Source organism: Pan troglodytes, chromosome X (assembly GCF_028858775.2).
Source record: "Pan troglodytes isolate AG18354 chromosome X, NHGRI_mPanTro3-v2.0_pri, whole genome shotgun sequence".
NCBI lineage: Eukaryota > Metazoa > Chordata > Mammalia > Primates > Hominidae > Pan > Pan troglodytes.
The window spans coordinates 99,899,673-99,914,277 of NC_072421.2; the positions used below are offsets into that span (position 1 = coordinate 99,899,673).

General features: G+C 48.1%; 1 protein-coding gene across 7 annotated transcripts in view; it reads left to right on the top strand.

Annotated features, from left to right (window-relative positions):
- LOC735423 (nuclear RNA export factor 2) overlaps window positions 1-14,605 on the top strand; it is a 112,374-nt gene that overhangs the window by 95,470 nt on the left and 2,299 nt on the right. For 5 of the 7 annotated variants that reach the window (XM_063804654.1, XM_054677129.1, XM_024353294.3 and 2 more), the window contains 18 exons: window positions 7,166-7,349; window positions 7,576-7,726; window positions 8,032-8,115; window positions 8,227-8,331; window positions 8,447-8,527; window positions 8,693-8,762; window positions 8,919-9,007; window positions 9,128-9,235; window positions 9,415-9,524; window positions 11,203-11,239; window positions 11,624-11,692; window positions 11,779-11,834; window positions 11,966-12,073; window positions 12,194-12,252; window positions 12,392-12,507; window positions 12,603-12,645; window positions 13,246-13,318; window positions 13,853-14,035. In XM_063804654.1, coding sequence (XP_063660724.1) covers window positions 7,166-7,349; window positions 7,576-7,726; window positions 8,032-8,115; window positions 8,227-8,331; window positions 8,447-8,527; window positions 8,693-8,762; window positions 8,919-9,007; window positions 9,128-9,235; window positions 9,415-9,524; window positions 11,203-11,239; window positions 11,624-11,692; window positions 11,779-11,834; window positions 11,966-12,073; window positions 12,194-12,252; window positions 12,392-12,507; window positions 12,603-12,645; window positions 13,246-13,318; window positions 13,853-14,035 — 1,726 coding nt within the window. Of the gene's footprint in view, window positions 1-4,152; window positions 4,359-5,201; window positions 5,378-7,165; window positions 7,350-7,575; window positions 7,727-8,031; window positions 8,116-8,226; window positions 8,332-8,446; window positions 8,528-8,692; window positions 8,763-8,918; window positions 9,008-9,127; window positions 9,236-9,414; window positions 9,525-11,202; window positions 11,240-11,623; window positions 11,693-11,778; window positions 11,835-11,965; window positions 12,074-12,193; window positions 12,253-12,391; window positions 12,508-12,602; window positions 12,646-13,245; window positions 13,319-13,852; window positions 14,036-14,605 lie in introns of those variants that run through there. The other 2 variants (XM_063804657.1, XM_063804656.1) reach the window with 2 other exon arrangements.

Here is a 14,605-nt window from a genome sequence, read left to right on the forward strand (position 1 = left end):
AAACATTCTTATATGCTTTCCTGTACTGTAGAGACTAGAAAGTTGGAACATGAAAGGAAACACACATGCACATGACCCCACGCATGTGCGCACACACTCTCTTTCTCTCTCTCTCTCGCTCTCTCTCTCTCTCTCACACACACACACACACACACACACAAATACACTCTCACACGCATACAATTTACCAGAGTCCCTTGCAGTTAGGGTCCCAAATGGGATATTTATCGCATCAAACGTATGTGCCAACATGAGACTCAGAGGTGGAACTGAATAACATGGGAGCCATATGTGGGGTGGACTACCTGTGATGAGGGAGGTCTCCAGTTTTCATGCGGCAGCCATTGCAGAGTTTCTAGAATTCAGTCTCTGTCATGCATGTCAATTAACGGGCAGGCAGCAGTGGTATTTCAGCTGTAGCAGTTCCATCACGTGGGTGGACTTCTCCTGGCTGTGCAGCATCCAGGCCTGCTTTTCTGGCCCTCACAGAGTTTTTGTAAGCTATGTAATATATTTTATTAGAGATATCTTGTTTGTATAAAAGAGCTAGAGTGAATTCTGGCATAGGCAAGTTGGGACCTTGATTAACAGAGTACTTGGCAGCAAAATTGGTTGCAAGCAAAAGACCTTGAAGGAAATGGGGATCTGGGGTAGATTTGGCCCACAGGGCATAGTTGCTGACCTCTAAGCTAATAAGTTGCTGACCTCTAAGCTAATAGACTCACTGGGTCCCCAAAACAGTGCTGAGTGGGAAGTCAGCAAAATGAGGAGGCAGCTATTGCTAGGATCCTCTGGCAAGCATAAGCCAAAAACTGAGGCTTTAACACAGTTGTTTTCAACCTTGGTTGCACACTGCAATTCACATGGAGAGTTTAAAAAATGTGGTTGCCTGGATCTAACCACGGTTCTGCTTTGATTGTTTTGGGTGTGTCCTGGTGCTAGTGAATTGTTTCAGTGTCCCCAAGTGGCTCTAATGTGTAATCATGGTTGAGAACTGCTTGAACAATTTAAATCATAAGAATGCAAGCCTTTTACAATATTTAATTTTAAAATTTTATAACTGTGGTTTCAGAATGATAATATTACAGTAATAATAAATACATAGTTACGCTGGAAAATATGAAATAAAGATTCCCATGTAAGACATCGAGAAGATTGTCTTTTTCAAAGAGAAAGGAAATGGGAAAACACAGTGGTAAAGCCGGGGCCACCACAGGTTGTGTCCGGCTTGAAGCTAAACTGCCGGCAAGGCCAGAGCAAGGTATGGATTAAAGCTAAGTGTCTGTGAGCCCAGGGCTGATTCAGCAGTGGAGCTTCCTCTGCAGAAGACATCCACAACCCAGGATCAGCAAGGAAGGGATGGCACAAACTCAACAAATCCAATAATTGGCACTGAGGGAACAGAAAGAATGGAAGAGGCTGAAACAGACATTAAGATAATATTTCCCCAGAGAGACAAAGGAGTGATAAAGGATGAAATTGTGTCTATTATGAAAGAATAGAAGACTGCCCAAGAAAGATGGCTTTTTGAAGGCAAGGATCTCCTTTCACTTCCTCCTGAAACTTCATTAAAACAACATCAAAGGTGAACAAATTATGGTATATCCATCAAGGGGCTTTTACTCAGCAAGGAAAAGTCAAGAACATGGATGGGTCTCAGAAACATTATGCCGAGTTAAAGAAGCCAGACCCAAAGGGGTGCAGCATGTACAAGTCCATTTGTGTGAAATCCTAGAACAGGAAGATGAATATATAGTAACGGAAAGTATATCAATGTTTGCACGGAGCCAAGGGATGAAGAGGAGATCGACTGGAAACCTTTTGGGTTGTGTTATATGTTCTATATCTTGATTGAGGTGGTAGCTAGCCCTAATCTCTGATTTTTACATGTAAGGAACCTGGGATCAGGAGAAGTTGAATGAGTCGTCAAAAGTGAGGTTAGCTTATTAATCAGAGAGAAGATATTCACACTTGATTGTCAGTAATAAACGGTTTCCATTATGCTGTATATGGGTCGATAGGAAAAGTGCTTCTCCCCAAGCACTTGACAAAACCCTGACCCGGCCATAAACATCCTCTTATACAAGTATAAAGCGTAGGTGTGAAAGTATAACCATTCTGCATTCCAGCCACCTACTTCTACACATGGTTGACATTCTCACGTGTCCCTTTACCCTGACTTGTTTGTGTTTATATTTACAAATGAAAACATAACTTCTCATTAATATTTTCTTCTGAGGAATCATACTGTAATATACAGTTTTATAACCTGACTTTGTTTTTCTTTCCCTTTGTATCACGTGGTGTGACGAGTATTCTACCTTGTTGCTTATAGTCTGCCACTTAAACCTGAAACATTTCTTGCATAATAATACATTTTTTTTTTCCTGAAAGATCGGAAACGGGAACTTAAGCTCCCTACTGAATCCTTCCGCATAACCTGTTTCATGCTCTGAGCTTTCTATTTTGGTTCCCTGAACCCATATGTCAGATGATTCCCCACTGGAGCCGGGGCTGCCCTGTTTTACTACTGCCGCTTTGTAAGATACATTAATAGCTGACATGGCAACCAGATGCCACTCACTCATCTCTTTTCCTTGTCATTTCCAGGAGGACTAATAACAACGAATGCAACTAACACGTATTTCTCCCTCAATAAACGCCAGATGTTGTACTACGTTCTCGACATAGTAATAGACAACTTATTTATAGTGCTTGTTAGGTCACGGGCATTTCTCCAGGTGCTTTTCACGTGTTTCCATGTGTTAACTCACTTAATTTTTACAGTAGCCCATGAGGTAGAAACTGTTACTATCTTTGAGTTAGGGGGAAAACAAGCAAAAAGAACTTGAGTCACAGCGAGGTCACTTAGTTGCCTTGGATCATAGAATTTAGCACCAGGATTGAAATCCTGATGGATCTGACCACAAATCCTAGGCCCATAACCAATAATGTGCGACTCTGTGTCAAGGCTGAAATGAGCAGTACGACAGGGCCCTCTCAAAGTCTGCTGGGCAATGATGGGTGTGGTTTCTGGAACCAATGTCCCGACTCCAGCCTTCTGTCCAAGAGACTCATCATTGCACAGTGTTGCCCTATACCATCTCTCCTTTTTTCGGACTGTGTGGGAACTGTTTCTCTGGTGTTCAACTTGAAGTGAAGTAACAGGGACAGACAAGATGTACATGGACAGGAAGGAAGGAGGGTTTTCAGAGGGGAGCATATCACCAGGATGAATTCAGTTCCCTGGAGGCGTTTTCAATGTGTGTTTCTTTGTCTTCTCTGTACTCACCCTCTTCTTTCTGACCCACACATCCATCCCTTGGCCTTTTCACCCTGTATGTCAGGTACTCATGCCCCTTCCTTGCCATGTCGACTTCATTGCAAGGGCAGTCATTTCTACTTCTCCCTTTGACAATATCAGCCACTCTCTGGTCCCGTCATCCTTCTGTCCCAAAGAACCTGTAAAGCACAGCCGTATAATTATATGTATATATTTAGACAGAGAGTGATTTATGTAATAAATTCGAAAAGTGAAATGTCTGGATCAAAGTGTAAGAATGACTTCTGAATGGTTAGGCATATTGCAGAAAATTAGACTCACACACGGTTAGTGGAAGTGTATATTGGTGTAAATATCATTGAAAATCCTTACGAAAATATCACTTTATGCTTAAAAGTACTCATGTGCTTCTCCTGGGAAACTGTAGAGCAGGGACTCAAAATCTTAAGCCCACTTCGAAGCCCTGGCTGTGTTCCACTGGGTTTTTTGGCCACCCCTGCTGGGGGTACTCTGTAACCCTGGTCAACCGGTGGATATTGTTCCATTACTTTTGTGTACAGGGAACTCTCTTACTTTCTTATTTTAAAACTATCAGTTCAAATATTAAAACACCGAGAGGTAGAAAAGAAAAAAAGCACTAAAAAGCATATTCTGAACAAGAAACAAAATTTGGCCATATATAATACATAACACATGAAAAGAAATGTGCAGTGGGATCCAGTGTTGTGTGGCAATGTGTTTACCAACATGATTTGGAGTACATGTATCTGTAACCTAATTGTGGAAGCATGTAATACGAAACACTAATACTTGCTCGCATGGGCAACACGGACACACAGACCACACATTCTTCCCTTTCTCTGAGACAGGGATGATGCTTCCTGTCTGTCACAAGGCTGAGTGAACACAACATGCCTGTAGGTCCAGAACATTCTTCCTACAGAGACCAGATGTCCAGAAAGCTCTATCTGCTGGATTCAGGGAACGCCTCTCCTCATTTCTGTCAGCACTATTTGCAAAAGCCTCCTTCTCTGAGATCTTCAAAGCTGCAGTTCTAGCCACAGTCTGCAGGGAGGTACTCAGTTCTATTTCTAAGGATACATTAATGGAAAAATATTAATGTTGCAGAAGAAAAGATTAATTTGTTCTAGTTTTGCAGTCAGGTTATGAAATAGTTCTGCAGCCCGAATAGCTCTGGAATAAATATAAATAGAGGTCGGTAGAAATGGTTCAGATGGATGTATTCTCAAAAGTGGTTTTGTCGATGATCCCAAACCTACATCAAATGCATTCATTTAACAAATATTAATTAGGCCCTTATTCTATGCCAGACACTACCAGCCCAAAGTGACTCCTAATCTGAAAACCCATGGCCCAAACAGATTACACCCATCTGGTCCAAGACAGAGATCTCCACCTTATCCAAGACACCTGGTTCCCACCCCAACAGGAGTGACTAGCACAAAACATCATCCCGGCCTGCTTACAAAAAAATCTGTCGATGAGACCTGAAAGCTTGCCATTTAAGGGAGAACCAGTGCAGTCTCTGGAGGAGCACTCAGGGTATAGAGGCAGACCAATATACGTGAGGACATAATTCCTGTTCTGCCACTTACCTGGCTGGGAAATGTACCCGACATCTGTGAACCCAATATTCATGATCTGAAAAGGGACTGTGGATAGAATTCTCATGGGATTTCTGTGAGGAGGTCAAGAGAAACCTAGTGAGTCTGCCCAACACTGAGCAGATGTTGGTTGCCACTGGGCAAGGGTTGGTTTTCTTCTTATCCCGTTCTTTCCCTGCCGTAGCAGGGATGCTGATGCCATGCACTCAGTGGCATGGCAGTGATGTAGGCAGAATTCCAAACTAACACAGGAAGTACCAGTAGGAACACACGTGATGTCATAAAGGTTACTCACCACTATGTCTGTGTGGGGGGATCAGCCAGTACATGGTGGGACTTGAGGGGAAACCCAGGCGGTCTGGGTGAGAAGTACTAGCTGCTTTATAATACTCTTGAGATCGCCCGTAATTCTGGCAGCACAACTGCGAGACAGGGATTGTGCTGAGATGCCAGAGTTCAGCAAGTGGATGTACGCCTGTGTGTGTTTTGTCTTCGGCATCTCTCTCTGTCCGGTCCCTCTGTGGCTTTTTATCACATGTGCTCTCTTCCAACACAAGGCCTTGCCTGAGGCTGTAGCTGTAGCTGTTGGCTAGCTTACACTTTTACACCTTCTTCCCCTCAGTGACGTTATTTCTGAAGTAATGTGTGTTCTCAAAAATGACTCTGACTCTTCCTGTGCTCCATATATTGACCGTGTGCCCTTAACCCTCACTTTAATCTTTGATTTTTTTCCCTTTCATTTATGGACTTTCATGAAAATGAGTTGGTTTCTGGACATCCTCCAAATGTCACCAATAGGGGTCTTTGTTGTTGTTGTTGCTGTTGTTGAGTATTGTTATGGACTCATAACTTTTTAACATACTGATGGGCTCCAAACCGCGGTTAAACGATTTTGAGTAAAGGAATGACAAGATTTGACTTATGCCTTAAAAAATCACTCTGCCTCCTGTGTTGAAAATCGATGGTAGGGGAGTCAAGGGCAAAAGCAGAAGGACAACTTGGAAGGCAGCATAATCCAGGAGACAGATGTTGGTGACCTGGCCAGGGTAGGTAGCAATGGAGGGGGTGAGAAGTGGCCAGACTCTGGATATATTTTAAAGGTAGAGCCAAGAGAAGATACATCCATCCTGATCGGTTGGATGTAGAGTGTGAGAGAAAGAGAGCACTCCAGCCCCACTTCCAAGTTGTAGGGACCAAGCATCAGGAATGTCTAGGTCAGATGCTCTGCCCACATTTAATTTCACCTCTAATGGCACACAGGGAAAGTCCCAGCAGTCGAGAGGAGCAGGACTGTCCTGACAGCGGGTCACACACAGTGAAAGCAATGATGCCCCCTACAGAAGTTCATCTGAGGCCTGGCCATAATCAGTATATTGCAGAGAGGTCAGCAGTGACCGAAATTTTATTCATAAGAGTGCCCTGAGACAAGGTGTACATTTTGAAATTGGTCGAGGTCTGTTGGATGGTCCAGGAGATGGTCTACCTTCGTGAATGCTGCAAGACAGTAGAGGGGGAAAAAACATACATGCTCTGTTTTTGTTGTTGGGTACAGTGTGTTGGGTACGGTGTTTTATTTATGTCATTTAGATCCTGTTACTGCAGTGGTTTTCAGTATCTGCTGATTTTCTTTCCAGTAATTCTGTCACTTGCTTAGGAAGAGTTGTCTCTTGGGCTGAAAGCATTTCGGGCTGGGCAAAAAGAAAGCTTGCTCTGGGTATTTCAAACTGAGTATTTTTGAGGGCAAGGCTGGAGGCAGGAGGGCAGCTTGGGAAGCTGTTACATCGGACCCACCTGTCATTAAAGCTTGTACTGCACTGGCAAAGAAGTATAGCTTGCTGATTGTTCACAGAATGCATTTGGGGATTGGATTTGGGAGGTGCGAGAGAGCTTGTCTCCCAGGTGTTGGTGTGGTTGTTAGATTAGAGAAGCCTGAGAGAAGGCAAGATTAGGACCCCTTCCAGGTGTGTGGCTGGTGTCTAGTCTAACCCATGGACACGTGCACCTCTGTTCTTTATAATTCCTGCTCCATTTCTTAGGAGGTTCAACACAGTTGCTTCCTCTCCCAAGATTCCTACCCTGATTGTGCCACCTGTGAGATAAGGCTCTTGTATCTGGACAGGCAGAGGAGTTTGTTTTCTGGGGCTTATGTGGCGGGTTGGCACTTTGCTAGCCCTACCATGGAGTTAGCTCACGACGTGGTACGTGGTAAGTGGACCATTGATGTGTCTCAAACTTGTCTTTTTGTTCTCCGTTGCAGAATGCCATGACCATGGTAGCACTTTTCAAGGAAGAAAGAAAGGTGGGAGTTCTTTCCGGGATAATTTTGACAAGAGGAACTGTCATTATGAACATGGTGGGTATGAGCGCCCGCCTTCACACTGCCAGGAGAATGATGGAAGCGTGGAGATGAGGGATGTCCACAAGGACCAACAACTAAGACAGTAAGTGACCAGGCAGCCTGGTTTGCACGTAGCAGCCCCCGGGACTGTGCAACCCTTTCATTCTCTGTGGTCTTCCTTTTCTTCTCTCATTAGAGAACTGACGAATGCTGGAAGTGGAATAGTGGCTGAGCAATCCTAATTGTAGCCCTGGCGTCAGTGAGTGGAGCATGTATAGAAGACTTTCTTAGATTTAATGGATACCCGCCTTCTCTCCTCTTCCCCACAGCACTCCTTATAGCATCCGATGCCAAAGAAGAACGAACTGGCATAGTGAAGACGAAATCCGTATTACCACGTGGAGAAATAGAAAACCTCCGGAGAGAAAAATGAGTCAGAACACACAGGATGGATACACAAGGAACTGGTTTAAGGTCACAGTGAGTATCTTGGTGGGGTCTGCATTAGGTAGACTATTCTGGAACCTGACAGAAGGAAGACCACTTAAAACACCCTAAGTTGATTATTTGGAGGAGAGCTTCGGAATGGGGGGAAAGGGAGTTTAGGGCATCTATATTTGGCACAAAAATAAGAAATCATGTCAGCGGTCCTTTCTTTAGAAATCTAAGCTAAGTAGAAGGTTGGAAAGAAAGAAAAAAAAAAAACCCAGCTGGTTGGTTCTGTTCTCCATCCTTAGTTCCACGTTGTCTCTCCCTTCCCTCCTATTTCTTCTTTTTACCCTTAGATTCCTTACGGGATAAAGTATGACAAGGCATGGCTAATGAATTCAATCCAGAGCCATTGCAGTGACCCCTTCACTCCGGTTGATGTAAGAGAGGATGGTGAAGCCAGATGAGTGGGCATGGGGGACGGGGAGAGGCCTGGCTCAGCAGGGGCCATTGGCCTCTGACGCTGTTGCTCTTGCCTTCACTCCCTGTAGTTCCACTACGTCCAAAATCGGGCATGCTTCTTTGTCCAGGATGCTAGCGCTGCCTCTGCATTGAAGGATGTCAGTTATAAGATTTGTGATGACGAGAACCAAAAGGTGTGTGCCGAGGGCATGCCCTGTACTTAGTCTCTGGGCAGGAGGACAGGCCAGGGGGCTGGTCATCCTCTTTGGGATTAGAGGTCCTGGTACTTACCACCCTGCCTTCCTGCAGATATGTATATTTGTCAATCATTCTACTGCGCCCTACTCTGTGAAGAATAAGTTGAAGCCAGGCCAAATGGAGATGCTAAAGGTAATACAGACTCAAGGATCATTGTATGCCTGCTTCCTGGACCCACCTCTTCTTCCCCTGGCCCCCTCTTTCCCTGTCACCACCACCACCACCACCACCACCATCACCACCACCACCACCATCACCAGAGCCCCAGAGCCTCTGTCTTCATCTCTATCTCTGCAGCTGACCATGAACAAACGGTACAATGTCTCCCAGCAAGCTCTTGATCTCCAGAATCTCCGCTTTGACCCAGGTAAGGCTGACAGCAGCAATTCTAAGACAAGCGGGGGCAGAGAGGTCTGCCTGGGAGGGAGACTTAGGAATGGCAATTTACAGAGGGGTTGGGGCTGGCTCTGGTCCAGCCGGGGCCCTCCCAGCCTTCTGATTCCCTTCTCTTGGCTTCTTCAAGACTTGATGGGCCGTGACATTGATATAATCCTGAATCGAAGAAACTGCATGGCTGCCACCCTGAAGATCATTGAAAGAAATTTCCCTGAGGTAAAGCCTTAGGCTCAGTGCTGGTATTTAGTTAGAGGGGTGGAAGGGATAAGGTGGAGGGCAGATTTGTCTCTGAGGCCCAAGATAGTAGCCGCCACTCTAACTCTTCTTGACCCAAAGCTGTTGTCTTTGAACTTGTGCAACAACAAACTGTACCAGCTGGATGGCCTTTCTGACATTACAGAGAAGGCTCCCAAAGTCAAGATCCTGAATCTCTCCAAAAATAAGGTGAGAAGGGGGAGCCAGATCAACTTTGGGTGGAGGGCAGGACACATCAGGATAATGGCAACAGCCAGGCAGTGGCACCTGTGGGTGACTATGAGGGCCGGGGGAATTCAGGGCCCAGGGTCCTGGGTGTCTCTCTTTCCCTGGCCCTCCTTCTCCAGTTTCCTCCCCATCTTTCTTAGCTGGAGTCGGCGTGGGAGTTGGGCAAGGTGAAAGGGCTGAAGCTCGAAGAGCTATGGCTAGAAGGGAACCCGTTGTGCAGCACCTTCTCGGACCAGTCCGCCTATGTAAGGTCAGTGGCAACCCCTGGCACCCTTCCTGGGCACCTTTGCTCCCTGGGTGACTGAGCTGTGTCTGAAGGTGCCCTTCTGCAGGAAGAAGCAGCCTTGGTCCTCTGGGAGGACCACAGACCTCCCTTCCTACTCTCTCTCTCTCTCTCTCTCTCTCCTCTCTCTCTGTCACTCACTCATCTGTGCTTAGAGGTCTCCTTTCCTTCCTCTGACATGGTCCCCTTTTCACCTGCTCTGGGGTGTGTTTCCCGCCTGTCTCCACCAAGCCTCCTCCAGTGTGCCCTCTGTGAGTGTGCTCCAGGAAGTGGGGCTCCCCCACCTCCCCAGGACCAGCAGTATTCAGATGCTGGTGCCCTGGACCGAGAAGAGTCCTTTAGTCCGGGGCTTCATGCTGAGACAGGCCTTCCTGCCTCCATGCTGAGATGGGGCTTCCCTCCCCTGTCCCGAGAGGGGTTCTCCTTCTCTTGCTCCAAAAAGGTCCCCCCACCTGTCCTGGGCTGGCATGGGGGCTTCCCTGCCCCATACTGAGGGCTGGGGCCCCGGGTGGCTGCTGTCATGCCATCTCTTCCTCTGGCCCAATGCCAGGAGCTGGGCCCTCCTTGGGGAGAAACCTGGGTTTCCTGCGTCAAGGGGCCAGAAGCGGGCCACGTTCCTGAGGCAGGAGTGGAAGGCAGAGGGCAGAGGAGGTTGAGAAGACAGAAGGACAGGCCTCTCAGGGCACTGCCCCACCTTCCCTCCTTCTCCACCTCACATCGTCCTGCCTGGGCCCTCAGAGGAGCCCTGGGTAGCCCGAGATGGGTAGCATTCCTCGGTCAAGGCGTCAGCACAGAGGGGCACAGGAGTCAGGGACCATCAGAAGAGAATACAGTGGTCTGGAGAGGGGGTCCCCAGACTCTGAACCCCATGCTGAGCTGGGGCCTGACTCTTCACTCCTCCCGGGAGAAGGTCTCCTGTCCCCGTGGCTGCTCTGTTTCCCATGCCCAGCTCAGACTGAGCTCACACAGGTGAGGAAGGCTCCAGCTGCATCCAGTGGGCCCCAGCCCAACAGGCGCATGTTTTCCTTTCCTGCCTCGGTCCCCAGGGCCAGCCAGGGAGCAGTGAGGGAAAGGGCTGCAGCAGGGGAGCCCTTTTCTCCTCTTCTCCTCCCTGAACTCCACCTCCGCAGTAGAGAGTCTTTCCCTTCCCTTTGCATTGCATCCTGTTTCTCCCTTGTCTCTCCTCTCCTGTGTCTCACCCATCCGTCCCTCCCCTACCTTCACCCCATTTCTGTTGTTGTCCCCTCTGCCTTCCGCTTCCTGCCTCCTGAGTCCGGCCTCACTCACCTCCGTGTCCCAGCATCCTGGGCCATCCCTAAGGGCTGACCTGGTCTTGGCCAGGGCCTGGTCAGGCAGGTTGATGGACAGCCAGTGAGGTGGCAGAGCCCTGGGCTCCCACCCCATTTCCTGCTCCCTGCAGAGCCTTCCATGGTGACTTGGGCAAAGGGGAGGGAGGGAGAGGAAGAAAGCCCTGGAGCCTGGGCTCCCAATGCTGCTTCTTGTGGCACTGGAGAAAAGGGAGTCAGGACAGTCTAGATGGAAGCTAACCAGGAGGAAGGAGAGGGAGGAGTGTGAGAGGGAGTGGGAGAGAGACTGTGCAACCCTGAACTGTCAGTCACTTCATTCAATTTTTGGTTTTGGACAGTGCCATCCGGGATTGTTTCCCCAAGTTGTTACGCCTGGTAAGTATCTATAATACCGTCATCATTGTCTCCTCTTACTCAAGAAAAGGACCTCCATGCCTGCCCTCAAGTCCTTTGGGTCTTGCCTAGATTACATGCTTGTATCAGACCCTCATCCATTTTACAGGCATGGATTCCTGAAAAAGACAAGAATATTCTCCCTGGAAAATGTGTCCCCCCGCCGCCACCCCCCCGCCACACACACACACATTTGCATGTGATAGTAGAGATGTCCAGCACCCCATGAGAAAGCCACCCACTGGAATTTCCAGGGCCATTTCCCACCTAGCCTCTGATGCTTGTCTCCCTGGGCATGTTCATCTTATCGATCATCCAGCTCCACCTCCTTGGTCTCCACTGCTGACTTCCTCTTTCCTTCTCCAGGACGGCCGAGAGTTACCCGCACCAGTGATTGTTGACATTGACAGCTCTGAGACAATGAAACCCTGCAAGGTGAGGAAGAAGGACCAAGCAAGATTTGGGTTGCTGTAAGGGAGGCTTTGTCCACCGCATAGATCCAAATTGTCTTTTGATTTCAGGAAAACTTTACTGGATCTGAGACCCTAAAGCATTTAGTCCTGCAATTCCTGCAGCAGTGAGTATCCCTGGGACCATGAGGAAGGGGAGGGCTGAGACAGGCTGGGCCACCCGTGCAGCCTGGGAGTTTTCAAGTCTCATCTGGGGCCCAGGCCACAGAGATAGCCTATCCTCACTGCTTCTCCACAGGTATTACTCAATCTATGACTCTGGAGATCGACAGGGTCTCCTCGGTGCTTACCACGATGAGGCCTGCTTCTCCTTGGCTGTTCCCTTCGACCCCAAGGACTCAGTCCCGTGAGTATCACGGCTCAGAGCCTGCTCTGGGGCTGTGTGTCTCCCCAGCAGACACAGGCCAACTCCTGGAAATGCCCACACTGGCCGGACCACCCACTCCTGCTCCTCTTTTTCTCCTAGGAACAGCTTGTGCAAGTACTTCAAGGATAGCAGGAATATGAAAACACTCAAGAACCCCTGTAAGTGTGTGATGGGGAAGGGTGGGCAAGGTAAGGGGGTGTGATGGGAACAATCACAGGGGCCAAGGACCAGGATGTGGTAGCGCCCCCGCCCTGCCCCGCCCACCCTGCCATTCCTTGCTTCTCTTCTCCTCTACAGACCTGAAGGGGGAACTGCTGAGGCGCACAAAACGTGACATTGTGGACTCCCTCAGTGCGTTGCCCAAAACTCAGCATGACCTCAGCTCCATCCTGGTGGACGTGTGGTGCCAGACGGTGAGCACCTGCTTCCTCCCTTGGGCAGGCCCAGAGAGCCAGAGGTGGGTAGGAGGTTAAGGAGGATCCTGAGCACCTGAGCGCTTCCTTTTCAGGAGAGGATGCTCTGCTTTTCTGTCAATGGGGTTTTCAAGGAAGGTGAGTGTCTGTATAGTCCCCTCCCCAGATCCCCCACTGCTCCCTCCCCCTGGCTGGGCTCCCTCTCAGAACTCCCCCAGCTTCCCTGCTTTCGTTCCTTTCCTTTCCTTCCTCTTCTTTCTTCCGTGTTTTCCCACCCCCACTCTGCCTTCAAACCACCCTGGTCTGACCTAGGTCCATGCCTGTCTGCCCTGCACAGCTCAGGCGTGCGTTAAGGACACAGACTGTGGAGTTTGACAGCTCTCATCCCAGGTCCTTACTCTGTGAACTTGTGCTGGTTACTTAACCCTTCAGTTTCCTCATTTGCAAAATGGGGCTAATACTCTATCTCTTGGGCTACTGTGAAATAGGAATTAAGTGAACTTGTGGTTTTCACAGGGCCCCACACATGATAGGGGCCCTGTCACTGGGAGCGGATTGTTCCTGTTGCTGCCCTCCCCATTCCTGCCACATCCGCCTGACTCCAAGTGAACAATTGTCCTGGTCTGCCCCCTCCCCCGCTTCTGTGTGAGTGTCAAGCAATACTCTGACTGGGGATCACCGTGTGAGCATGTTAAAGCCTGTGCAACTCTAAGGTGGTGGTGTTTGTTGTCTTTGAAGTGGAAGGACAGTCTCAGGGTTCTGTTCTCGCCTTCACCCGGACCTTCATTGCTACCCCTGGCAGCAGTTCCAGGTTAGTGCTGTGTTGTGGGTGGGAGCACCCATCTAAGCTTGGGGCCAGTGTTGTGGAAATGTGGTGGGTGCAGTCCTCCGGGTGTTCTCAATATTGTGGAAGGCCGACAGGAAGATCCAAGGAGCAGTCTAGCCTAGTGTTTAAGAGTGTGGGCCCTGGAGTCAGAATACAGATTCTGTTCCTCACTCCAACACTCACAAACTGTGTGACCTTGATCAACTTATTCGACCACTCTGTGATTCAGTGCCTTTTTCTGAAAATTGGAATAAGACTATCCACTTCCTTGGGCTGTTGTACAGGGTAAATGCGTTGGGGTTGGATCTAAAAATCTAGTGAAGCTGGTAGACAGTCCCTCCAAAGGTGGACTCTGTGGGAGGGTTAGAGGGTGCCAGCCAAAAAATCTGGGAGGCAGGCACAGTTAGGGATATGGAAGGAATTTGGTTGCTGAGTGGCAGTGGTTAAGAAGGATCCTGTTGTTGGGGGTGTGGAGTTATCTACTTGTCCAGTTTGAGGGTGCATTTTTCTTTCCTCCAGTCTGTGCATCGTGAATGACGAGCTGTTTGTGAGGGATGCCAGCCCCCAAGAGACTCAGAGTGCCTTCTCCATCCCAGTGTCCACACTCTCCTCCAGCTCTGAGCCCTCCCTCTCCCAGGAGCAGCAGGAAATGGTGCAGGCTTTCTCTGCCCAGTCTGGGATGAAACTGGAGTGGTCTCAGAAGTGAGTGCTGGGAGTACATGGGGATGGGGGCCGTTGGGACATCAGAGGAATGAGTAATGGAAACTCACATGCAATTTGGAAAAATAACTATCTGGGTATTTTGCTTCCAAAAAAAGTGGGTCCATGAAAAAGGTATCATACTTTTATACTGGTATATGTAAATATTTTTTTAAATGGCATAATGCCCAAATGACATTACCTTCCATTTGTAAAATCTGAAAGAATCAACCACAACAAACTACTGATAAACCAGGTCAGCAAGGTTGAAAGATACAATATACAAAAATCATTTGTACTTCTATGCAGTTGCAATGGACAATCCAAAAAAATGAAATTAAGAAAATAAGTCCATCTACAGTAGCATCGAAAAGAAGAAAGTATGTAGGAACAAATTTAAGAGAAGAAGCGCAAATCTTATACTCTGAAATCTGCAAAACATTGCTGAAAAAAATTAAAGAAGACCTAAATACGTGGAAAGGCATCCCACGTTCATAGATTGGAAGACTTAATATCATTACGATGGCAGTACCACCCAGAACAATCTACAGATTCATTGCAGTCCCTGACAGA